The sequence below is a fragment of the Podarcis melisellensis genome (assembly GCF_964234715.1).
Source record: "Podarcis melisellensis genome assembly, chromosome: 5".
Lineage (NCBI taxonomy): Eukaryota > Metazoa > Chordata > Lepidosauria > Squamata > Lacertidae > Podarcis > Podarcis melisellensis.
The window spans coordinates 85606291-85633477 of NC_138537.1; the positions used below are offsets into that span (position 1 = coordinate 85606291).

General features: G+C 42.5%; 1 protein-coding gene across 2 annotated transcripts; it reads left to right on the top strand.

Moving 5' to 3' along the window:
* MYOZ1 (myozenin 1) lies at nt 1-27187 on the top strand. Of its 2 annotated transcripts, XM_081913777.1 has the most exons (6): nt 1-210; nt 7740-7822; nt 12888-13069; nt 23623-23893; nt 24545-24710; nt 26578-27187. In XM_081913777.1, the coding sequence occupies exons 2-6, from the start codon at nt 7747-7749 to the stop codon at nt 26807-26809; spliced, it is 927 nt and encodes a 308-aa protein (XP_081769903.1). In that variant the 5' UTR covers nt 1-210; nt 7740-7746; the 3' UTR covers nt 26810-27187. The 2 variants fall into 2 exon arrangements, with proteins under 2 accessions (XP_081769903.1, XP_081769904.1); XM_081913778.1 differs by lacking the exon at nt 7740-7822.

The following is a 27187-nucleotide window of genomic DNA, read 5'->3' on the forward strand; positions in this document are numbered from 1 at the left end:
CTCCAAGAGTCAAATTCGCAGCACTCCACATCAGCACTTTGTGCCGTGCAGACCCTGAGCAGGGAGCGTGTGGGCCCCCGGATACCCAGGGGGGTCAAGAAGAGCTCCTAAGCCTCCTGCAAGACCAAGCAAGCGAAGAACGCCAGACACACCAAGGTCTGCTCTTGCTGCTGAAGGCTCTGTGGAGTAGCCTGTGCATGCGTGCCTGAGGTGAGTGCCTCCACAAGGTGATGGTGAGCTGGGAAAGGTAGCTAGGAGGGACGGGACATTGAGAAAGGGGGCGGAACAAATGGTGGAAAGTCTGCATTGCATTGCAGCGCACTGCCTGGCAGTGGGGTAGGGGGTTAACAGGCAAAGCAGAAATAAGTACTTGCACCTGTGAGCCTCAGACCCCTTTCCTCCCGAAACGCTCCCGAAACCACTAAATCCAGCGGACCCTCTTTCCTACACTAGAACAGCAAAGTCCTGCTGAAGTCCCGCTCTTGGGGACAATGACCATTACAGAGATCCCTTTTTCTTGAAGCGATCCACTCAAAATTGTCACCGCCGGCACTGGCAGCTTCAGCAGTCTTAAGTTACCATCCAGGACATTTGGGAAGGCTGCCAACTCTCCCGTTCCTTTCGTGGCCTTACTAAATGTCAAAATAGATCAGATCTTTCTCTTGGATGTATCTCGGTATACTGCACATAAGGGTGTTTCCTCCCATGTTTCCCCACTTACTAACTTATCTCACTAAGTAATGCTACAGCAGAAGTTCTTTCCTATTCCCCATGAGGTCAGGTAGTAGCACCAATGCCTTGCCACCTCATTTCTGCTCCTTTTTTCCATCACCGGAGCAGCTGTCCAGGGTCTTGCCGAAGTATGGGGCACATCTGCTACCCTTGATTTGGAGACATACACATTTGGCAACTACATGACATGGAGTTTACACTTCTTGGATGGATCCCAATTAGAAAGAAAAGTGTGGAAATCAGTAAATAACTCCATTCTAGAAGACATTTTGTTGACCTGTAGGGTTCTCATTTGCTCTGGCCAAGGTGCTACACAGCAACAATCAGCCTTCACTTCTCACCTCAAACTGTTCAAAATGGAATAAATAAAAATAAAAAAATACAATAAAAGCAGTTTTAAGATGAAGGAGCTCTTGGGCTCAAATGAGGAATTACAGGGTGAAATGTGTTTTGTCTTTTGAGACAAGAGTAATGCTGTCCTTTGCCCTTGAAATCTAAGAATAATGAATGAAAAACCTTGCTTGCAATGGATACATTTCACAAATCCTCTCAGTTTAATGCCTGCAATTCTGTGCTTTTAATCAGAGACTGGAGAGCAGATGGCAGAAACAGCAGAATTTAGATGTCCAGCTAGCTGATTTCTTCTGCTGCTTTAAATAGAAGGTGCAATCAGCTCCCTGGACAGCTAGATTCTACCAGTTATGCCATCTGTCAAAGAAGTCCTACCTATTTTGTCATGGCTGAGAGTTTGGGGTGCAATTGCCAGAACTCTCCCACATAATTGTATTTTTTAAAAAACTTCTTTTTATTCATTTTCTATAACCAAACAACAGCAAAGAAAGAAAAAGAAAAATAGCCAACACATACCAAAAAAAAAAGAAAACAAAACATCAACCAAATCAAAACACCTAAACCAACCAAAAAACAAACATTAATTAACAATAAATAACGTTTGACTTCCCTCCATCTCGGTTTTGGGTTATGTGAATATTAAATCCATTCTGCAGTTTTTCATTTTTTAGCCTAAACACATCGCAAGGGTTATATTAAACCTACTGTGATTTTTATATCTCTAGAATTTGTTTCCATATATGTTATGAATTTAGACCAATTGTCGATAAACCTTGAACCTTTTTGCTGTCTAATGTTCTGCGTCATTTTTGCCAGATCCATATACTCAAATAATTTAATTTGCCAGTCTTTAACGGTCGGGGTATTTGCGGTTTTCCAATTTTGTGCTAACAGAATCCTGGCAGCTCCCACATAATTGTAGAAGCAAAACTGGAAGTCCAAAGGTGGTCTTGTTTTATTTTTAACCACTTCCACAGCCTTAATTTTAATGATGGCTAGCAAATGAATGTAACAAATTCATCTGTTGAATTCCTTGTCTCAGACATTCCTCATCTTGCCAAGAGAAAATCTGGAAGACAAAAGGGTGAATTAGGATTGTGTGGTGAAATAATATCCCTGTGCTTTTGTTCCTACTGGTGTAAATAACTTCTGCATTAGCAAAAACAAAAGTTAATGGAAGGGGTTTCCCTATGCGATCGGTTTTTCGAGAAAAGAACTTTTTAAGTTTCAAGAGCTTGTCCTATATCTATATTCAACCTTCAAAGTGTACAACAAAATACAACGGCAGATTAATTATCATTTTATTGCATTGATTATGACTGGGAATGGATGAATAATTCCATTTTGGTTTATGTCAGTTTCTCATTTTTCCAATCTGAGCACAGTTCTTGACATTTCCACATCAGTTTCAATTTTTTTTAAAATCTCATAAACATTCATCAGCATTTTAGTGCAAATTTCTCTTCGTATACACATTTTTGTATGCAATTTTTGCCTAACACATTTTTCCAAAGCATTTTATTTTCCCTAATAGTTCTATTTCTCCAAAAATAATGTATTTTTGAATGTTATTTTCACGGATATATCCATTTTCATGCATATTTTATCTCAATATGTGCACTTTTGTACACATTGCTTGGCTGGCAAACTGCACTGCAAAATTCGGAGACGTGAATTTTGAACAGTTGCATTTCCGTTCACATATTGTTTCGTAAAATGTGAATTAGGCAGATTCACCTTTGTTTGTGAACTGAATTGAACCTATGCCTACCTTGTAGGAATGTGGCACATACGTAAATAGATTCATTTCTACACAGTCTTTCAAAAATGTTGAGGTTCTCAAAGGCAAAATGCAGTATACAGAGACCAGAGCGGCTGCTAAGGAAACCAGAATACACTGATTGGTGAGATTCTGGGAAACATATAAGAAAATTTAAATTTCCAGTGAATGCTCGTGATGCTCATGATTTGGGGGCAATGATTTGCTTACTTTAATGGAGGAACCCCTGCACAAAACCTTTGGCTAATGTGGTGGCTGCTTGCTTCATGGGAGATGAGACACAATTTCTGAAAGGATGTGAAAAATATAGGAAGGAGCGTGATGGCTGGGAGGACCACAAGAAGTGTTGTTTGCCCAGGTATGAAGTTGGCCAGTCTCTTTAGGCAGCCATATAGGGAGCAGCAGGAATAGGCCCGTAGAAGTGTGGGTACCGTTGGCATAGGGAAATGTCAGAGGGATGACCTGGGTGCTAAATTTAGGCTGTTCGGTAAGAAATTTGGGACCTCCATGGTGGCTTTCTCTAAATAGACCTCCTGTTCCCAAATAGGAGCAGTAGGGCAAGCAGAGGTTCTGATGATCAACGGATTAACAAGAAACCAGTAGTTCTAACAAGTACATTTCCCCCCCGCTATTAACAAAGGAATATTCTGTGCAGGAAAGAGATTACAAGCCAGCAATGAATTTAGAACTAAAACAGAACGGAATTGGGCATTATGATATAGAAACACTTGAAGAAGTAGTTGCAAATTAGAGAGTGGTGTGGACATGAACAGATTTTGCGGGGGGGACGGACTCCCGACGAAATTGCTAAAATCTAAGCAGGCCCTGGAGGTTACACAAAAATTCCCACAGTGCCGTTTCTTTGAATAAATTGGCAGCCCCCTATAGCTGCCTTGAAGTTAGGGGGGAGGGGGTAGATCTAAATTATGGTTCTGCTGAGTCAAACCTAATTTGGCTCTTGGACAGGGAGAGAGAGATTAAAAATGTCTCTTAACAATTAAACTTACTCCTGGTCAAATCATCACCTTCTCTGTCTAATCTATGAGGCCACCGCTTTCCTGAAGTTAAGCAGGTCTAACCTCCTGGGGAACCACATGTATGACACTTCCAGTTCCATTACAGAAGAATGGGTAAAATGCAAGTGTAAGAAAATGGCCGCTTACTCAGTCTCTGGGTGGGCAGCAGTTGCGGAATTCCCCCGGTCAGCTGCAAAGGATGGTGGGATAATCCACCACCCCTAGATTTCAAATTGGCTATCAGGTGGCCAGAGGGCCCAGCTACAAAGGCCAGCTGCATCCAAGTTTCGGACCATATTCAGATCCGAGAAGGAATTTCCTGCAAACAAGATTGACCCTGTTTGGAGGTTTTGCCTTCCTGATAACAAATAGTCACAACTTTTGGCAGATAAGGCATTGGGTGGAATCCTTTAGTCTAATATCGGGTTGGTGTGAAGTGGTGCATGACCTCTAATCCAAACTGGAGCGATCGCAGGGTACTCCATTAGAGGGGTCTAGTGAGAACTCTGTCCAGAAGCCAAGCATGGGCCACCTATGTAGACCCATGTTTTGAGGAAGTTCCATAATCTCAGGCACAACCCCATTCAAACATCTGCCACCCACCTGGAGGCTGAAATTGGATATGCACCTAATGGCTGAGCCAAAGCCTACCTAAAAGCTGTGGCCAGTTTTAAAATCCCAGAATGTTTTCTTGTTTGGTTTGTTACACATAAACATTGCCTAGGCCTTTGCTGCCTGGGTTGGGGGTCACTGGGAGTGGGTCCGCTATAGCGATGCAGGCAAAGAGTATTTCAGTGGAAAACGAGCAAAATTACATTTGACTAGAAATATAGGATTGTGATGCCAATGCAGAAGTTTGACAACTGTCAAAAACTGAGGCGTAACTAATATAGTCTTAATAGGGTACCCAAATGTTAGTGAGGTGATTATGAGGAATAGGCCAAAAGAACCAAAAGAAGCTCTATGTGCTGTTGTTGTTGTTTTAAATCAACGTAACAGAAAGGAAAGTGGACATATGCTGGACCTTTGCCATTGGGCTACTAAATGTGGAAGTTTATTGGTGCATTTTTTTCTGGTGGGTGGCTTGTCAGGTGTGTGGTAAAATTTCAGTGGTGGTCCCTTTTGCCACACCCTTGCTTCCATTTGCTTTCCCTTAAGCACAACCTAATGGGACGCGGGTGGCGCTGTGGTGTAAACCACTGAGCCTAGGGCTTGCTGATCAGAAGGTCGGCAGTTCGAATCTCCACGATGGAGTGAGCTCCTGTTGTTGGGTCCCCGCTCCTGCCAACCTAGCAGTTTGAAAGCACATCAGAGTGCAAGTAGATAAATAAGTACCGCTCCGGCGGGAAGGTAAACGGCGTTTTCATGCGCTGCTCTGGTTGGCCAGAAGCAGCTTAGTCATGCTGATAACATGACCTGGAAACTGCGGACAAACGCCGGCTACCTCGGCCTATAGAGCGAGATGAGCGCCGCAACCCCAGAGTCTGGACCTAACGGTCAGGGGTTCCTTTACCTACCTTTACCTTTTTAAGCACAACCTAATCATAAATTTAACATAAATTTATACATATACCATGCACTTTGCCCCTTCTGTTCCCACCCCAATATATATTTTCCTCTGGTAACTCCACTTGTAAGGAGCAGATTTCACTCATTTCCCTCTTGTGTAACCTACACATATGGCTAAGCATAGGCAGTCCAATGGAAGAATGGAAATCACTTAACTGTTGCAGTAGGGGGCTAATCCTGTCCCATATTCATCTTTATTTCTCTTGGCCTAAGCTAAGGGTATTTTGAGGGTAGGGAGGGTATATGTCTTACCAGCTGCCAACTGTGCCTTTGACTGGGGATGTGGACAAAGATTGCACTTTTTGAAATCGCTTACAAAATGTCACGCAATTCGCTGTTTTGTGCCCCCAAGCACAGTGAGTGAAATTCTTCGAGCAATCGCAGGATTACAGTGCTTTGCGTGGTGGTGGTGCTTTTTAAAATGAAAAGTCTTTTTTCCATGATGAATTCTGCTATTCTAGCGTTCCGTTATACAAGTAATCTCCTGGACATATGGCAAGTAGGGTGGCTATTATTATTATTATTATTATTATTATTATTATTATTATTATTGAAAACCTGTTAAAATTCCCAGAAAATCTCCCCTCATTTTAGGGGGGGTGTTCCCAAAGAAAGCTAAACAACTTTGCCCCCCAACTTTGTCTGGAGTTCCACTTTGGGGGATATGGCAGCCCTAAAAATATGTAAGATTACGTAAACCAAAACCACGCTAGAATTTGTGGCTGGAATTCATGTTGAGAAACATACAGTCTGTCAAAGTTTTTGAAAACAATTATGAATTTTGTACTTCTTTTTTTTTACTCTTTTTACAACAGACGTATCACATTTATGAAAGAAAACAAGGTTTAAAGTGGGATGGGTTCAATAACTTGAGAAAAATAAATGAAATAAGACAACATCACAAATCGCATCGCTATTGATAACTGAAACCAGAAAGAATAGAACATTGATAACCCAAGCGAGAAACACATGGGGACACATATTGCAGACGAACGCGCATCTCTGGAATACCTGAAACAGGCAGCAATTGTTAGTGGCAGAACTAATTTTTTTGCTCAAGCCAAGTCTGCCCATTTACCAATATACATTTTCATGAGCACAATATAGATACTCCCAATGTTAAAAACAAAACACCTCAGAGAAAAGCACTATCAATAACTAACCTTATTCTGTTGCAACGTAGATGTGACCTTTAAAACCAAAAAGCAGCTATGCTTTTAAGTAACAGATTTAAATAATAAATCTGATAATATGTAAACTAATCATCAGATTACGTTTCTGCCATACAGCATGTTGTATCAACTTCTATTAAACATTGTTGAACAGATTTCTAATAATATATCTGGAACATTTATATGGTCCAGAGTTAGCAGAGAATCTTCCTTAACTTCTTCAGCCTAGAAATCAATAAAGAGACTTCCTGGTCCTATCTGTCCTCCTCAGGGACATGCCACATTATCAAATTATTTGTTTTGGTTTACTTTCCAAATCTGCAGCCTACACAGTTATCTTACTGAATAAAATCTCCCGCACAGCTTATTCATCACTCAATTTCATTTGTTGTTTTGCTACATCCTTCTGTATATTATCATAGTTAACTAATCTAGTTCTCTGTACTGAGGTGACACGTCTGTAGGCCAGAGATCTCAGGTGAATCTCAACGAACCTCAAACATACCCAGCAGCTGGATACCAGGTCATGAAATTCCTATTGGTGCTTATTATTATTATTATTATTATTATTATTATTATTATTATTATTATTAGTCACCCATCTGACTGGGTTGCCCCAGCCACTCTGGGTGACTCCTAACAAAATATTAAAAACACAATAAAACACTAACCATTAACTGCCTTCAGATGTCTTCCAAAAGTCATATTGCTATCTTTCTGTTTGATATCTGATGGGAGGACGTTCCACACGACAGGTGCCACTACTGGGAAGGCTCTCTGCCTGGTTCCCTGAAACTTCACTTCTCGCAGTTGGGGAACTGCCAGAAGAGATTGCTGAAATTGGCCAAAACTGCAGAATATGCAGCCAGAATGAAAAACAGGTCATGTGCCATCATTGTTCCTCAGGGTTTGCTGGGGCTAGGAAAGATTCCAGAAGCATCTGTGTGGACTGGCCCCTTTTGTCTTGAGAGAGGAAGTTGGTAGACACCTTTTCTATATATGCCAGATGGGGGAAGGGATTAGCAAACAAAAGAAAACTCCACCGTGAAAGAGGCAACAGCTCTGTATTTAACTTAACACGAATGAGAAGTTCATTTACGCTATTCTATTCTCGTACAGAAACAGCATGCCTCTTGCAGGAACTCCGGCTCCCAATAAGAAGAGAAAGCCTACTAAACTCATTTTAGAACTAACCCAAGAAGGTAAGATATATGTGCACCTGAACGCAGACATAAAATCCTCTCTGAGCACTTCCTCCCTAGAGTATCTGTGGAGTGCCAAACAGAGAACAAGCATAGAAGCTTCTATGTAAATGAAGAGTCACGAGTGGTTAGGTTACAGCTTATGTAGAAGGACCACGACAGTCTCCTGCTTTCTAGAATATTTACAGAGCCAAACAGCTCACCCCAAAGAGCCAAACTGTATGTGATGATGTTTAGTCACATGCAGTTCGTCTCAAGTTTTTTCTTTTTCTTTTACAAGATGGAACCCACAGCAGAAGAATGGCACAGTAAGGGACACAATGGCTACCCATATTTTCCCAGCTGAGGAGAAAATATGGATATTTACGGTATTTCAATCTCTCACTGTCACTGATGTTAAGTCCTTAGATTTCAAGTAGCACTGCAGCGGCAAAGGTTATTTAGATATACACTGACCAGTGCCGGATTTACGTATAAGCTAAACAAGCTATAGCTTAGGGCCCCACTTTCTTGGGCCCCCCAAAAAAAGTTCACTATTAATATACTTCTTCTAAATTGTATTTCAGTTCAACAATAACTTTGATAAAATACATATTTTGTTATATGCAAATTGCTTTAGATACCTATTAGGTCCATAAATTACCATATAGCATATATTCAACACAAAAAACAGTGACAATTTGTTGTTGACAAAGGACAGCTAGACATATAAAGGGCCCCATTACCTTCAGTGGTTTAGGGCCTCATCAAACCTAAATCCAACCCTGACACTGACATATGTGCCTCTCCTGCGCTACACATTGAAAACAGTATTATGCCACTTTAAACAGTCATGTTTCATCACAAAGAATCCTGGGAACAACCACAATTCCCAGAGTTCACTAGGAAGAGGGATTGAGTGTTAAGCCACTCTCAGGATTGCAGCTCAGAGAACTCTGGGAACTATAGCTCTGTAAGGGGAATAGTGGTCTTCTCAAAACTCTCAGCATTGTTAACAAACTATAGTCCCCAGGATCCTTGAGGGCATCCATGACTGTTTAAAGTCATAGTACGTACAGTGGTACCTCGGGTTAAGAACTTAATTCGTTCTGGAGGTCCGTTCTTAACCTGAAACTGTTCTTAACCTGAAGCATCACTTTAGCTAATGGGACCTCCCACTGCCGCTGCGCCGCTGCTGCATGATGTCTGTCCTCATCCTGAAGCAAAGTTCTTAACCTGAAGCACTATTTCTGGATTAGCGGAATCTGTAACCTGAAGCGTCTGTAACCCAAGGTACCACTGTAATGCGTTAGAGGTACAGACAGGGTGGAAAAGAATCGGGAAATAAGTTATCTTGCTGTTCTGGCTTCTGGGATAGCTGTGCAGCCTGCATTCGCTCCATAAGATGCACACACATTTCCCCTTACTTTTTAGGAGGGAAAAAGTGAGTCTTATAGAGCAAAAAATACGGTAATTGTTTAATTATCTTGCTTTGACTGGAAAATAGGCATGGCTTCATTCTGAATATCTAGTTCTTTGACTTGTTGATGGGGGGGGGGTGCATAAATATACCTGCACAAACAAGCCACACGAAGCTCTGATTCAGTATAGTAAATGAATGGCAGCGCCTTGGCTGAAATGCTTCAGTATTGCTTGAAACCTTGTCGCATGGCCTCCAGCATGCTGTGCACATAGTTTATCAGCACAGCAGCCACAGCAAGTGACTGCTGGGGTTGGGATATGAACAGCTGTGACCTAAGAACCATGAGGGATTTTAATGGTGGCAGAAATTTTAGGACCAGGTGGCCTTCAAACATATGCAGAGCTCAGACCCTGCAAGGTGAGCAAAATGGTGTTGCTCCGATTGTGTGGCGTATAACTGGGCTCATCCCAGCTCTGTACTATGGAAACATCAACAAAATCACAGAGATTCCGTTGTTACAGTTCTCATGGTGGATTCCTGCTGAGGAAGCAACAATTGAATCCATGAGAGGCAACCGGGATTGCTACCTTAGAAATGAAATGTTAACAGCCTGTTTTGTTTGTTTATGTTTGTATGTAGTTGGGAAAATTAAATAAAAAATATTTCCTTTTTAAAAATGACGAAGACCAAAAATTGGCTTCTGCTGGCTTCCTTGGTGTCAGGGCTAGTGTACATTAGAATTTCTAATGAGCATAATCTGCCAATTTCTGTTTGGATTAGGGTGGAAATCATCAAAAGTAAAAAAAAAAAACCAGAGATACAGAGACTAAGAATTCTGCTGTCAGGTGTGCAAATGCCATGCCCATTTTCACCTGCCTGAGTCAAACATCTGTTCTGACAATGACCCCCGATATCTGCTGTAAACGGTGGAAGTGGACATGGCGAGAGAGTTCCGATCTCCACTTCATAGAATAAGCAACTGAGGACGACAGGTTGGCTTGAAGTAATTTTAGTTTGTAGGCTAGTGTTATTGCTTCTCAAAGGTACCGCCAGCCCTGCTTGATGCCACCTGAGTGATATTGCCATTAACTGAGAAAGAACCATTTGTCTGTGATAGCTGGTAGTGTGTAAAGATGGGTGAAGTTGCAGGGTGAGTAGAACAAAAAACTGAACATGTTCAAAACTCAGTGGTGCTTGCTAAGCAGGACAGATAGAAGTAAACGTGGTTAAAACTCTAAATGTCACTTCTGGGATAGCCAGATACTTTCTTCCATTGTGGGACCATCTCTGCTCTCCACATAATACCACCCATGACACAGCCCCTTCCTACCACCTCAAGCTTATTGCTTAAGCTTGGCTGGCAATGGCTTCTTTGCTGCTGCTCTTCCTCCTCCTCTCTAGCTCTCAGGTAATCTCACTCCCTTTCTACTTCTTCCTCCTGCAAAATTTTCTCAGCCTCATTCCCTTTATGTCCTCCTTTGTCCCATATACTCCCATTAATTCTGATAGCCTGGATCCAGAGGTCCTACCGTTGCTCTCTCCTCAGTCAACTGTTTGGTATTCCTGTCACTCCAGCTGTTCTGGGCCTGCCAGGGTCCCTCATCCTCTTGGCTCTGGGCTTCCCTGCTCTCTCCTGGCTTGGTCTATCCCTCGTCTTGACTCCTTATGGTCCTCCACTTGCCCTCCATCCCCATTGCTTCTGGAACACAACCATGGCCAGAATCCCCCGGTCTTCCACAGGGAGAAAACAACACACAGTTGCTGAGGAAATAGCAGATAAGAAAACCTTGTCTGTTATTTCCCCCTTCATTGATAGATCATAACAACTGCTTTTGATATGACAACATGTGGCTTTTCTGGTCATACTTCTTACATGAAAGAAACATGACTAGAAAAGGTACCATTGTGTGCATTACATGTACAGTAACAAACTGTTTGCAAGGACACACAATTTGATGTCAATAATGTAGGAATTTTTACAGGGCAAGATTGAGGCTTTTTGTGTGTGTCTTTTTGGTGATTAGTAACAAGATGGTGGCCATTCAAGACCACTATTTGTTTCTTCATTTATTTACTTATTTCACTCATTTCCTTTAGCAATAATACTTGCAAGGTAGTCTACAAACCAAAATAACAATGCTACCAATAAAATAACAATAAAACTATAATTGAAATCAAATTAATCAAAAGAAACATACCCACATGGTAATATATGCTTGAGTCAGGAGAAAACATGCACAAAAGTATTGTAAAATAGATGACATCGGTGTTATTTTTCTAGAAAAAGAGGTGTTGAAACTTACAATGAACACTTCCCTCATTCTCTCAGAATGGCAATGGCGCCCACCTGACAGGTGCCAGAACTGAGTTATGGAGAGTTCCGGCTGAAAAAAAGTCATTAATAACCTATTCAGAATCTATTTAAAAGCAATGAGAGTTCTCACAGAAGGGGATTCAACCATAGCAGAGCTGCTCCTGAAAAATCCTTGCCCCTGTGTCCATTCATCTAATCTTTGCTAAAAATGGGTCAGAGAGCAAGGCCTCAGCAGCTGATTTTAATGGCTGAGGTAAGTTTGTGTTTGCGGAATAGATCCTTCAAATAACTTTTGAAAGGTTAAAACCAGCACTGAAATGACTCGTTGTTAACCAGCATAGTTGTGGTACAGAATCAATAACTGCCTTGTTCATCTCAGCAAGTTGGAGAGCCAGAGTTTGAACCAACTGCGCTCTCCAAACTGTCTTTAAAAGCAGCTCCACTTGGAAAGCATAATTGTAGCCCAGTCTAGATGTGACCTGTGCACTGTGGAGACTGGTCCATTTGGGTGAATGGGGGCGCTGCTCCATCAGTCTTGCTCTCAGCCAGCTGTTACCTGTTTCTTCCAACCACTCCAAGGGATGGCACTGCCTGTCTGCTTCCTGCTCCTCCTCAGTCTCAGTACTACCTTTATGTAACTCAACAAGGAGGAGTAAGGTGACTAAATCTTGACTGTCATTGGCTCTGGTTCCACCTACTGCAGATTTCTTTAAAAGGCTGTGGGGATCATACCCTGTTAGAAACAACATAGGTTAGGGCAAACAACGCAGTTGGTAGGCCGCAAACCTTCAAGCAGTCTCCTCAGGAAGTGAACGCTTGAAACCTAACTGGGCGGTATACCATATACACTCATGATACAGGCGAAATCAAAGTCAGAGTGGACTCGAATGATTTTTATCTGCAAAAAGTATCGAAAACCTGTCACAACAGGCCACTGATAGCTCCATCAGCTGCTCCCTTGGGCTTGGCTGCAATAAAACCTTCACCACTCTGAAAAAGGTCAGCTGCTTGGCACTGTGCAAATGTGTGTTCCCAAGCCTACATTTTGCCAATATAATGGGAATGGAATCAATTACACAATATTTACAGAAAGGAAAGAAGGGTGCTTACCCCCACCAGCACATGTAGATTCTCTCTTACAATCCCAGGTCATTTAAGTTCTTCTTACCTATTATTAAATTATCAAGGGCCCATAATTTCCTTTCAGAGAAGGCCAGCTCCACCAGTCATACTTTATAGGCTTTTTGTTTTTTTAACTGCTCTGGTTGCACTGGTTTGGAGGAATGAAGAAAGAGGTCAAAATGTAGGTTTCTTGTAGTTGTAACATTGTCCTTGTTGTACACCTTCAGTCATGCCACAAGAAGGGTCCAAGCTGAACCTGGGGAAGAAGATCAGCATCCCCAGGGATGTGATGCTAGAAGAACTCTCTCTCCTCACCAACAAGGGATCCAAGATGTTCAAACTTCGTCAACTAAGGGTAGAGAAATTCATATATGAGAACAACCCAGATGTGTTCACCGACAATTCTGTGGTAAGTATAGAAATGTGTGGTCAATTGCATTTGTCCATGGTGATCAAAAGGATACCTAGATGGTTGCATGCTGTCAAAAGTGCCCAAAGGCAGGACCGGCTGTGGTTCCTGGTGAAGTTTGTTTTTGTGCCTATATAAAAGCTGGCCCTAATACAAATACTGATCTTCAAATTAGGTGTATACCTCCATACAAATGCATAGTAGTTAATAATAACTCTTTTTTTGGCAGCACTGTTGCTGAATGGTTGGATATATTCAGGAGGGGGCATTTGAAATCATTTGGGAAGCCAGATCAGGCCCACAGCTCACCAGAGTGGTTTTGGGTTAGTAGGTTGGACTGAGATATAAGACATCCAAATTCAAATTCCTGCTGTCAAGCTCATTTGAACAGACTCAAGCTGGTCTGTCCCTCTCATCCTAGCCTATGGTACCTGATCTTTTGAGGATAAAATGGAACAAGGACCTCTTGTCTAGATGAGGCAGAAAAGCAGGTCACCTTTCTATCTCCCTCGTATATTAATGTTCCAATAATATTATTTCACCTACTTCTGCAAATTGTTTGAAGTTCTAGCGGCAGTCGCTACAGGAGCTATTTCCTTGTGAGGAGAAAGTTCTGGAGATGTGTGGCCTTTTTTTTGGTGATATATGTTTGTTTATAAATATACAAATTGTGCATAGAGATCTGACAACTGTGTTCCCACATGGGAGTCTAAAACAGTGCAAGGGACCCAAAAGCAAATATAATCTACCTGCTGTCCTGCCCTGCTAAGAACAGACATAGATTGCTGCCTGTAGCAGAACTACAAATGATTCCCCTTGCTCTCAATCAAGGTGCATAGAGCCTAAGGCTAGGCAAGTTATTTTAGCATCTGAGGCAGAAAATCCTGCGAGTGCTTCTCCTTGGGAGTGGAAATACAACAGCAGGAACAATTTGCTGATCTTTTGTGACTCTCAAAATTAGTTGCCCCACTCTGCCAAATGTTAGAGCTGGCACTGCAACTGCAGAGGATGATTACCATCTAGAAGCAAGAAAGCCACATCACTTAAGAACAACAAGAGGGAAAATTTACAGCATACATATATATTTTATTATACATTGTTAATATACGTGATGCTATAAAAGATTGCTTTTATTCTTGGATTTGACTCACTGTGTTCGAAGTTGTACAAAGCGTTTTCGAAGCGTACAAAGAGGAGCACATAGGTTATAATGAATCAAATGACCCTTCTACCATTTTAAATATAGCTGAAATAGTTTAATAGACCTGGAGTCTGTTTTTCAACCCAAAGGGCTGTAATTCTCGTGGGGAGCTTCCAGGGGCTGCATACCAGGGGGAAATCCAAAGCATGTCCTGGATTCACATGTTGCCCTGTTCTGCATAGTGTGATATCTCATTATATTTCCTAGACCCTCCCTAAGTTTTGCAGTCAAACTAAGGAAGCAAGAGATAGTGGCAGGCAGAGGCAGAGCTTCGCTGCTTCTTCTCAGGCCACTGACTTCCATATGGCATGCAAAGAAGGTCCTAGTCTTTCCTCCATATCTAAGTAATGGGCCTTGGACAAGGGCAGCTTTGTCAAGCTATGTGCCGTCCAATAATTGCACATAATTGCATTCCTAAAACAGGTCAGTGGCATAGTGTGCAGGGGCTCAGGGGCAATTGCCTTGTGTGCAACATTGTTAGGGGCGCAAAATGTCAACACCCGGTGCTGCCTCAAAACAGCTCTGCGCTTTCGTCGCTGGACTCTGTTGTAAACAGCTTCTCCATGCGAACCAGGAAGTGGCCTTTCCAGACAACAGAACGACTCTCCTCTGCGGCTGCAATCTCCTGGGTGACACAGATGCTGTTAGGCAGTTGAATGCACATGCAAACCATGTCCATTTCCTTCCCTCCCATCCCCCCTCCGCACCTGCAAGGCCCCGGATGCTGGCAACCCACGCTATGCTGCAGACCGCCCCTGGACTCCCACAGGACTTATTGGTCCAAGACAGTGCCAGAGGTTAGAGTTCCTAATTCAGGATCCCCAACACCATTAGTGGTGCATGTGGTTCGCAGACATGATCACTGATTGGCTTTATTTTCAATGGCTGTTGTTTTTAGCAATGTTGGGGTACATACCCTCCAACATTTCCCCAATAAAAATAGGTACATTCTATTTAATAATAATAATAATAATAATAATAATAATAATAATAATAATAATAATAATATTTATACCCCACCCATACGACTGGGTTGCCCCAGCCACTCTGGGTGGCTTTCAACTTATATAAAAACATAATAAAACATCAGACATTAAAAAACTTCACAATACAGGGCTGCCTTCAGATGTCTTCTAAAGGCTGTATAGTTACTTATCTCCTCGGCTCAGGGGTCACATAACTCCATACCCTCCCACATTTCTCCAATGAAAACAGAGATGTCATACCATAGCTTCCTGAAGGACGCGGGTGGCGCTGTGGGTAAAACCTCAGTGCCTAGGGCTTGCCGATCGTATGGTCGGCGGTTCGAATCCCCGCGGCGGGGTGAGCTTCTGTCGTTTGGTCCCAGCTCCTGCCCACCTAGCAGTTTGAAAGCACCCCTAAAGTGCAAGTAGATAAATAGGGACCGCTTTATAGTGGGAAGGTAAACGGCGTTTCCGTGTGCTGCGCTGGTGCTGGCTCGCCAGCTGCAGCCTCGTCACGCTGGCCACGTGACCCGGAAGTGTCTTCGGACAGCGCTGGCTCACGGTCTCTAGAGCGAGATGAGCACGCAAACCCTAGAGTCGGACACGACTGGCCCGTATGGGCAGGGGTACCTTTACCTTTACCTTACCATAGCTTCCCAATATTTCTCCAATGAAAATAGGAACATTCTAAGGAAAAGCAGGACTTTCCGGGATCAAATCAGAAACCGGGGCAGCTTCTGTAAAGACTGTCCCTGGAAAATAGGGACACTTGGAGGGTGTGGGGAAGGGTTCAGGGTTCAGAATCTTAGGTGGCCTCTCACTCCTGACATAGAAGATGCAGGCAGCAATTCTGTCCCAATGAGCATAGGGAGATTTACTTCTAAATAAACATGTACAGAATTGCAACGAAACACCTCACAGTTATTATTTTAACTTTTTATAGAAATATTACCTGCGCAGGTAAGGGCAGGGTTGCTCATCATCATCAGTATCGCAGATTCCAGCCGTTAGCGATCCGTGACATGCAAAAAAAACCAGATCCTTGTAGCATTCATTGCTTGTCATGGATATATTGGAGTTTTCATTACTTTGGCAGCAACGGTGAATAGTGGTTTGAGTACTGGGGAAATGTAGTTCCCAAACAATCTGGCAGGCTATTTGAGGAAAGGCGTTTGACTCCCTTATAACAACTGACTAATTACAGAGGATTTCAGCTTCCATGTACAACACAACATGGATTTGGAGAGGTCTTAACTTCCCCCGTTTCAAACTAAAGGTTCCTTTCTACGAGGGCTGAGGACAGTGACTGAAGGCGAGTGACTGTAACTCCAGACGTGTTGTTAATAACATAGACTGTAAGTATTTGGGAAGCTCTTCATCAGGGAGGTGGAAATAGAAACACACATGGTGGTCTCAATCATTCCCTTTAGGGCACACTGAAAAGAGCTTCATGGCATCTCCCCAACTCAGCAGGCCTCCTCCCCCAGTGACGTCAGGACCTTGAGATGCCTAGCAGTTCCATCTCCCTGAGGTGGATCATTTTTCATTGCCTAGTTCTCCTGAAGCACATATAGAAATGCTGGAACTAAAGACAGCCAAAGTGCCTTGCGGCATCAGGAAAGTTGCCACTATTGGGACTTCCATGTGAGGCAGCTGAAGGGCACACAAGTGGAGTTCTCTCTCGTTGAAACAGAAGGCTTGGCCTGCACCAAACTTGAAGGTGCCCTCTGGGCTACCCAGGCTATTTGGTGACCAACTCAAGCCACTTTGGGCAAATGTCCAAAGGACATCAGTATGCCAGCTGTTAAGTTGTGGGCGAACATATCAGACAACACAGCGATTCTTCAAACAGCTCTGGGTTATTCAGAGCCAGAACAGAACTGAACTGAAGAGCTCAGTCAGCCTGCTTATATAGAGCTCCAGAACAACGTAACTGTAGCAACTTTCTAAAACTATCCAATCACTGAACGTCACTTTCAGTCCTTCATTTGCATACAAACTATCCAATCACTGAACATCACTTTCGATCCTTCATTTGCATACAAACTATCCAATCACTGAACGTCACTTTCAATCCTTCATTTGCATAACTATCTACAGTATCCCCCTGCTGGCCCAGAGTGAGAACTTCAGTACAGCCTTTAGTGTGCAGTAGACAAGCAGCTCCTGTGCCTTGGGGATATTTTGGTCCTATATTAAAATGGCATTGAAAGTAACAAACAACAAAAAGAAAAGTGAAATGTATTCAAATGCCCTTTGCTGATGTTTGAAGCAGTTACTTTTTACATGAGCTGCACAACACTTGGTCCTGTGTCCCACTGCAATGAGCACTGTACTCATGGGGTGATTAATACCTCACAGAGCAGGAATGAGCCATACCACATTGTCACTTTGCCAGGACAAACATTTTTCTAATGCCCCCGCCAAACCGTTGCCCTCCCTATCTCTTCTACCTTTGTGTGTGTGTGTAAATAGAATTTGCACACATCTACCTTCTCACTTGTCTTCTTCACTAGATATCTCATATCTCATCTCTGCCATTCCATCATTCACCAGCCTCCCAAGCTTGCAGAAATATGGTTGTTTTACACATATTTTGTTTTGTGTGTGTGTGTGTTGCAAACATTTATCCCCTTGGTTTCATGTTCTGTGGATGGAAGTTCTCATTTGCTCATTTCCATACCATTTGCCTGTACTCAAGATATTATGAAGGGGGGAAACCTTTCAAGATTCATCAGCATCTCTTTTTATTATGCCCAGATATTTATGAATGGGGACACCAATTGCACTGCCGGAATTAACCCTAAGAACTGACTTTTTGGCTTTCAAAGAAAGAACACGTTAAATGGGGTTTCTGTTCACCTGATTGTTCAAGAATTAGAACCAGGTATATTATTGGTTGGTGGGGGAATGTGAACACTGTGTAAGATGATGAACAGTGTGGAAAGAAGAAATAGGTAACATTTCCCCTTGCCCTCACACAAGAGCCCCTTTCAGCCATATCATATTAGGGTTAAATAAACATGCAAGGGGGAGCCTTGGGAAGCAGCACATTGTCTGCAAATGCATCCCTCTCCCCATAACTCTCTTTGAGTGGGAGGGCAAACCTGTGAACTCAGGAGCCTAGGGAACTCTAGGTTCCAAAATGTGGCGGGAGCCCTGACACGACGGCTAGGAGTGTTAGTCGGCAGGGTGTAAATTCAGGAAAGACAAAAATAAGGACTTCTTTGCACAATCAATGTATGCGATCCATTGTCCCAAGATGTAGTGAATAGCCACTCATTTGGATGACTTTCATTATTATTATATAAATGTGTGCAAGATAGGTCTCGCAACAGCTGTTGTATCCATGATCAATTGGTCCTTCAGTGAATATCTTGGTGAACAGCCCATCATTTTATCCCTTTTCTGTTGCCTCTGAACAAAACATACCTATAGCTATTGCAGACAACACACATCCATATGTCTCATCCCATTATGTCTTCATAATGCCAATATAGGTCATAATCCTGCTGGTGCCCCCAGTCTCTCCCAATCATTTTTCATAATAAATGCATTTTTCTATGTACAAACATCTAAAACAACCTGATGCATCAATACCCCTTTTTCCCTTTGGCTGTTTTCTGATTGGCACCGTCCGCTCTTGATTTTGCAGACTTTGCCTAAAGCACAGAGAAGAATCCTCTTTGGACTTTTGTCTCTCCTTTCCACCAAGCCTGGTGTTTGGTTTTGTTAACCCTTCTTCGCTAGGCCTTTTCAAGTCACCATCCGAAGATTCCCTTCCTAATTGTACTCAGGTAGAGCTCATCTGTCCCCAGAACTCTTGTTTTTTTCCTGAACAGCAGCTCTTGGGTCACAGTCACACTAGCTATTTAAAGCACAACACGTTGCTTAACAAACTACAGTTCCCAGGATTCTTTCTGGGGCATGCTTCAAATATATGGTGTGTGTGTGTGTGTGTGTGTGTGTGTGTGTGTAGCTGTAGAAAGGACCCAGTGGAAGGGAATGTTCCAGTTTAGTGTACCAGATAAGCGTGTCAGATTTCGAGCAGGAAGACCCACGTTTAAATCCCTGCTCAATTATGAAGCTCTGGGGCAGTCACCAGCTCTCAGACTATCCTACTAACATAGTGGTTGTAGTGTCCCTATTTTCCAGGGGCAGTCCTGGATTCACGGAAGCCAGTTTCTGATATGATCCCGGAATGTCCCGCTTTCCATTAGGATGTCCCTATTTTAATCAGAGAAATGTTGGAAGGTATGAAGACACCTGAAGGCAACCCTGCATAAGGAAGAGGGTTTTTTTAAAAATGTTTAATTATTCATTATGTTTTAAAATCTGTTGGAAGTCCCCGGGGCAGCCCGATGGGTGGCGGGGGTAGTAATAATAATAATAATAATAATAATAATAATAATAATAATAATATACTATTATTGAATCAACCATCCCTATTTTCATTGGAGAAATGCTGGAGGTGGTCAAGCAAAGAATATGTTCTTTTAAATACCCCACAGGCCAGAAGCTAAACAACTGTTTCAAGGGCGGGTGAACAGGACTGCGTCCGTACAAAGAGACAGAGAACAAAATTAAGGAAGTTGTTTACCAAGCCATATACAGCATATCTCACTGAATGAGACCTCCATCTACCATATGATATACCCAATGACTTAGGAGCAGAATTATGTGGGCATCTCCATTTGTTTGATCACCTCCATCCTTCCGTATACTTTGATCCTCTTGTGACAAGGCTGGTAAACTTGTCACCCTTCAAATAGACTTCACCTTCCATCCTCCTTGACCACTGGCCATGCTGACTGATTCTGCTCTGTGCCCTCTTTTGGTAGGAATATGTGGTCAAAAGAGTTTCTTTACTATGTGCCTAGGAATTAGGATTGTAGTGTATGGGACGTTTTGTGATTGGGCTAGACAGAGGCTACAGTATTGATGTTATTGTGCAGCTAAGTTAGATCAGTGCCCAGGGATTTCCTCTTCTTCACTCTCATCTGCCCACATCCCCTGCTCAGTCCGGCTTTCCATTTTCCTTGTTGAAGGCAACCACCAAACTTTTGAGCTGTCTGTAGAAAATCCAGGTGGTGCATGATTGGATCTCAGTAACTGAAATGCACTGGATGCATTTCCCTGCATGTGCACTTTCTATTTTCTACTGCAATCCCCACTAAATACCACCGGTTTACGTGCATGCGATTGTTTCAAATTGTGGGCCTAGCCATTCTTAGAACAGCTCGGCATTTCAGAGGATCAATTGCGGCTTTGTTAAGAGTGGGTGCTTTTTGCTAGCTCCTTTTGCTGGATAATGGGACGCGGGTGGCGCTGTGGGTTAAACCACAGAGCCTAGGGCCTGCCGATCAGAAGGTCGGAGATTCGAATCCCCACAACAGGGTGAGCTCCCATTGCTCGGTCCCTACTCCTGCCAACCTAGCAGTTTGAAAGCACGTTAAAGTGCAAGTAGATAAATAGGTACCACTCCTGCAGGAAGGTAAACGGTGTTTCCGTGCGCTGCTCTGGTTCGCCAGAAGCGTCTCAGTCATGCTGGCCACATGACCCGGAAGCTGCATCCCGGCTCCCTCGGCCAATAAAGCGAGATGAGCACCGCAACCCCAGAGTCGGTAACGACTGGACCTAATGGTCAGGGGTCGCTTCACCTTTACCTTTGCTGGATAAACACAAGGCTGGGGCGCCCACAATTTTGGTAAGCGCTCACAGGGACTTTAGCCTGGCAGAAGAGGAAGCAGATGCGAGGGAGGGAAGCAGCCCAGATGGTTCTTGGTGGCTGGAGTTTAGTGAGAAGCTGTGCTGAGGAATTGCCCACCTGCAGACGTAGGCATCATCGTCACATGTTCACCCTTCAAGCAGTCTGGCCTCCTGAACTCAGAAACCAGTTGCGGATTTCAGTTCGCATTTGTGCCGCTCCGTGCTTCCCTGTTTAGTACGGGAGCAGACAGCCCTACCAGCCACAGCCTCCAGCTCCAGGCAGCATCAGAGATGAAACCTTCCATGACTCAGATTCCCTTCCTCTCTTCCTCTCTCCCCATCTCAAGCCCCAATCCCATATTTCCTAACATTCAGAGGGAATTCATTCTCCTTGTTCTTAAAATGGGAAATTTATATAGGCAAGGGAGGGAGATTCCCCAGAGCTCTGTCAGTTTAGTTTGCTTGATGGCTCTGTGCCCAGACTGCAGATTGGGTGACCTGCCGTGAAGCCCTGGCGACTGCAGCTGAATACATGGAGTGGAGTGTTAGATAATTCTACACTCAGCCTTGTGGGGTTTTCACTTCTTCTCTCCTATATTTAGCTGACCGAACAGCTGGCCTTGGAAGCCTGTTTACAGCCTGGAAAGCTTCTCATCACCAAACAGTGCTGCATGTAACAGACAAGCAAAGAGCTTGACTCTTTAAAAAAACACCAATGTGGGATTTTGCTAGGATCTCTCAGAGGTGATTTTGCAGGTGGACCCAGTGGGCCTTGCAATTTTGCAATCATGCGCCTTTGCTCAACAGAACCCGAGTAGTTGCTGCTATCTCTCTGTTTCATGATTTGCACAGGCTGCCTGTGTGATTCCTTAATTTTTTTCCTGCAAAATGTATTTAGTGAAGGCAAATAGCTGGATAATATGAACATCGTCTAGTTAGTGCACAGATTGCCTGTTGTTGGCAAAAGTCAAAATGACTTGCTGGGATTAGCTACATGGAGAAGGAAACAACCTGCAGGAAAAAAACGCCCGACAAATCTGCATGCAGATGGCATAGCAGAGGTGTTTGTTTCTAATCATGGGGTGGAGAAGGGCACCCTGCTGATCAACCTATCTCCATTCTATTTCTACAATATTCAGAACTGGTGGAGGAGGTTCCCTTAGATGACAATTAAGCTGCCAACCAACCAATGTCATACACTTGTATGGATTTTCTGCCCACACCCAAATCTAAGTATGTAGGCAAACTTGACTAAGTCAAGTTTAAAATTGCAGGTAGGCTTGGTAATTTTTGTTCCTTTTCTAGCAGGTCTCCTCCTGCTGCTATGCATTGTTTGTGTCTTAGTTGTGCCTTTTAACCACCCGTTACATCTTGAGTGCTGCCCTAGTATCGCAACAAGGGGCACTTTGTCCTAACAATCTAGTTCTCAGAACCTAAATTATTATTATTTCTTAATTATCATTATTATTATCAATTAAATTTGTATCATCCGAATATCACAGGGCGGTTCACAATGTAAGTAAACCTAGCAAAGATACAGAGACTCTTCCCAGCGCCAATTCTCACTGTTGCTCCTTTCTAATATTTTATTTTATCTAAAGAATTTATATGCTGCTTAACTACAACACTCTCTAAGCGGTTTACAAAGATAACCTTGAGGCCAATGCATTGACACCTATGGCATAATTGCTCACAGGGTGGATTTGATTTAAATCAAATCAATTTAAATCACGATTTAAATCACTAGCTAGTAAGACTTGATTTAAATAATTTTTTACAGAAAGACTCATTCTTTCTGGTATAATCTTGATATTTACAACCAGATTAAGGTTTCATTTTTTGAATAATAAATTTTCAGAGTAGTTTTTACAGTTATATAAAAATTACTGATTTGGTTATACTATTAGAAATACATAGACTGATAATTATGAAATTATTGGGAGGTTTAATAAGTTAACTGTTTATCACTGAACAACTTTTCTGCTGTACTTCATTGGAAGGAGAAAAACAATCATTTCCTTAATAACAATTTAAACAATTTATTTAACTAAAACAATAACATCAGTTTGTTAACTGATGTGGTTAAGCAATTAAAAAACAAAAACAAAACCTAGACTGAGTTTTAGCATATATGAAAAACTTGAACAAATCCTTCTTTCCTGATGAATTGTATTTGGACTATAATGTAACTTAAATAGAAAACTTTCTTTAGAAATATTTTTCCTCCAAAAGCATTTTATTTTAAAAATCCAATTTACCGTATTTTTTGGTCTATAAGACTCACTTTTCCCTCCTAAAAAGTAAATGAAATATGTGTGCGTCTTATGGAGCGAATGCACGCTGAGCGGCTATCTCAGAAGCCAGAACAGCAAGAGGGATCACTGCTTTTGCTGTGCAGCGATCCCTCTTGCTGTTCTGGCTTCTGGGATTCAGAATATTTTTTTTCTTGTTTTCTTCCTCCAAAAACTAGGTGCATCTTATGGTTTGGTGCGTCTTATGGAGCAAAAAATACGGTACATTTTAAAAAATTGGATTGATTTTTATCCACCCTGCCAACAGCAATAGGGCCCACTAAGAATTTTGTTAGCTGGGAATAGGTGTAATGAATCTGCACCTTGATGTTCACACTTCTCTCTCTCTCTCTCTCTTTCTCTTTCTCTCTCTCTCCTCCCTTCCAGGATCATTTTCAGAGATTCATCCCATCTGGGGGACACTACGGAATTGATTCTCACGGTTATTCACACAGCAGTGGGAGGATGGTGGGCGGTGTAACTGTAGGGCAGTATGGATCCAGTAAACTGCAATACCCTCCTGCTCCTCCTCCAAAACCTGGGAGCAAAGGTGGAGCTGGAGGAACAGGAGGAACAGGAGGAGGCCACACCGAGGGATCTGCCGGCACAGGAGGAGGCGTGGATGGTAGCGGAGGAAGTGACACCACTGGCGGGAAAGGCAAGTATCTGTGAGCATATTGCATATATATATATATATATATATATATATATATATATATATATATAAAACACATACAAGTTTAAGTGAGGAAAGATGCCAGGTTTTTGGGGCTATTGCTCCAGAGATTGAAATACGTGTTTTAGTTGAGCAAGAAGCAATCCGCATCCTGCCTTTTGCATTATCTTTCCCAAAATCTGGATACCCCTGACAGTCATAAAACATTCAATTGTTTATGCTTCCTGGTCCAGGAAAAGGACAAGTTTGCAGACATTTCAGCACCACTGAAAGATGGGTTGGGTATAAAAAATATTATTATTATTATTATTATTATTATTATTATTATTATTATTATTATTATTATTCCTACTACTAACTTATTCCAGCTGCATCCAAATAAATGATAATGTGGCACTCTGGTAAATTCACACAGAATGGCACAACTTGCGTAATTTATTCTGAATGGAGGTTTTCTGATTCTTTGGTGCAGAATTTGGATTTTGTTTGAAGCAACCTACTGCTACCTTTTGACTTTATAATTCATAACATTTCTTTGCCCCACTGGCATTCTTTTATGTGTTCCTCTGCTTTGCCTTTAAAAAATGACCTAAATCATCTGTTGTTGTTGTTGTTGTTGTTGTTATATTTCAGGTGACGGCAAAGGTGGAAGTGGGAAACATGTCTCCATTTTTAAGACCTACATCTCTCCATGGGAAAGAGCTCTAGGCATGACTCCTCAAGAGAAAAGTGAATTCACAATTGACCTCCTTTCTTATGGCTCCAAAGCAGACCTCTGCCATTATAAATCTTTCAACAGGTAAGGGGAAACTTTTGATATATTGGTGGAGGCTGACAGTGGATGGTAAGTAAGATTATTGTGAGTTAAACGGAAAATGGATTTGATCTGGAGCTTCAGCAAAAGGAAGTAAGACCCTCGTATTAGGAAAAAGACCCTTTCCCCTTAAATGCAAGGGAGATGAGCTGTTTGGTTATTAGGGAAGCTGTGAGTACAAGACAAAATAGCCAAGGTCTGTTGATACTGGAAATCCCTGTTCCCTTCTAAGACTGAAACAGGCTCTGGTTCCACCCATTGTGAGAAGCCAAGGGGTAGACCTGAAACCCATGCAAAATGGCATTTTGGTTTCTTCCAAATTGATGATCCTATAAACTGTGAAGGGCTAAGCATAGAAGATGCAGAGAGTACACACACAAAGAAAGATGGAAACTGACAGGGAGTTGTTACGAGGAAAACTGCACGACGAAGTGGCAGGGGAGGGGAGGGTACATTGAATGTGGACAGTACAACACCAGGGAAAGATATTTGATTGTTTGTTTATTCAGTATCTATACTGCCTTTCATCTGGGGATCACAGGGCTGATTACAGAGGCGTACTTGGGGGGGACGAACATGAAACTAAATAGCAGACTTCTCTGTAAAAGGTGAGTGAATGAAGGAGCAAATCAGTTTATATTTGTTACAAAGCTCTGGTCTTCTAGGATGCAGTCATGTAGAAGACATGGGGTAAGCCAGACTGGTGTTCTACTGGACACAACCACCTTCCCTTTTAAATAAAATTCTGATGTTTAACATTATGATCAAACACAATCTGTATTGTGACATTATTATTTCTGATTATTGTTTTCTTCTACACTTTGAGATGAAGCCTGCAAACCCGGTCTCAATACATTTATTAACAAAGATTTTGTCTCCATGTTGATTTGTTCATACTTCCCTATTTTGGAATGTCTTTTTAAAATAATAATAATTTTTATTAAGTACAAATTAGAAAACATACATATTTACAACAAAAGAAAATACAAAGGGAAAAGAAAATACATATAACCAAGGGAAAAAATTAGAGAATACTTTGCCTTTTTTCATATTTACAGTTATTTATACCTCTATAAAATGCTATTCACAATAAAGGAGTGAAATGAAAGATAAGATATCAGAAAAAAGAACAAAGAAAAAATAAAGAAGTAAAAGAAAGGGATCATAGGTGAAAAATTTTAAAAGTAGATAAGTATTCACTATACATAGCCTTTATGGGACACAGGCTGTGGGTTAAAGCCTCAGCACCTAGGACTTGCCGATCGAAAGGTCGGCGGTTCGAATCCCTGCTGCGGGGTGCGCTCCCGCTGCTCGGTCCCAGCGCCTGCCAACCTAGCAGTTCGAAAGCACCTCCGGGTGCAAGTAGATAAATAGGGACCGCTTTCTAGCGGGAAGGTAAACGGCGTTTCCGTGTGCAGCTCTGGCTCGCCAGAGCAGTGATGTCACGCTGGCCACGTGACCCGGAAGTGTCTCCGGACAGCGCTGGCCCCTGGCCTCTTAAGTGAGATGGGCGCACAACCCCAGAGTCTGGCAAGACTGGCCCGTACGGGCAGGGGTACCTTTACCTTTACCTTTATACATAGCCTTTACCCATCTATATTTATATTCAATTGTATAATTTCATATTGTCCTTGTCCTTGTCTTTTTTTTTTTTGTAGTGTGGAACAGAGATGGGACTGCAATTCCCATCATCCCTGACCACTGGTCCTGTTAGCTAGGGGTGATGGGAATTGTAGTCCCAAACATCTGGAGGGCCGGAGTTTGCCTATGCCTGAGCTACGGCTTCCTTATGCACTGAACTGTCCCTGGTGCTGAGGCCAAAACCTTGATTGCCAATTCTACTTCTCCCTAGGACTGCAATGCCGTATGGGGGATATGAGAAGGCAGCCAAGCTGATGACCTTCCAAATGCCCGAATTTGATGCTGGCCCTTTGGTACCCGAACCTATCATTGTGTGCAACCAAGAAGTCACCAATAGACCGTCTTTCAACAGAACCCCGGTACCCTGGCTAGGGTCTGGAGAGCCTACTGAATACACCATTGAAGTGAACGTGCCAGTTGCAGGTGAAACAGAAGAATTATAGAACCTTCCTTCCCTGCCCCCTCCTTTCTGCATCTGCCCACATGCCAGTCTGTTACAAGGAGCTGAAAAATGCACTTCCAGTCCCAGAGATTCCTAATCTTTGTCCTTAGAACAGCCAAGTTCCCACTAGGTTCTCAAACGTATCTTTGCTGTGGTATTTATCCATATCAGAGGTAGAAGAAGGAAAGCACTAAAGTAGGAAAGAAGAAAGAGAGATGGTGTGGGGAGGGGGAGATAAATGACTTATATATCTGCCCTCCAAAACAAAACAAAGGGACAGTCTTGGAATGTTTAAGCTGCCTGCCTGCTCTGTACCGGGTTTGATCCTGTTTTATCATTTGGCAAAAACAAATAAAGCATCTAGAAAGAAAGAAGACAA

Coding starts and splice junctions, on each gene's coding strand:
- MYOZ1 (XM_081913777.1), top strand. CDS start 7,747: ATGCCTCTTGCAGGAACTCCGGCTCCCAATAAGAAGAGAAAGCCTACT. Junction 7,823..12,887: donor TTTAGAACTAACCCAAGAAG/GTAAGATATATG, acceptor GTACACCTTCAG/TCATGCCACAAGAAGGGTCC. Junction 23,894..24,544: donor TGACACCACTGGCGGGAAAG/GCAAGTATCTGT, acceptor GTTATATTTCAG/GTGACGGCAAAGGTGGAAGT.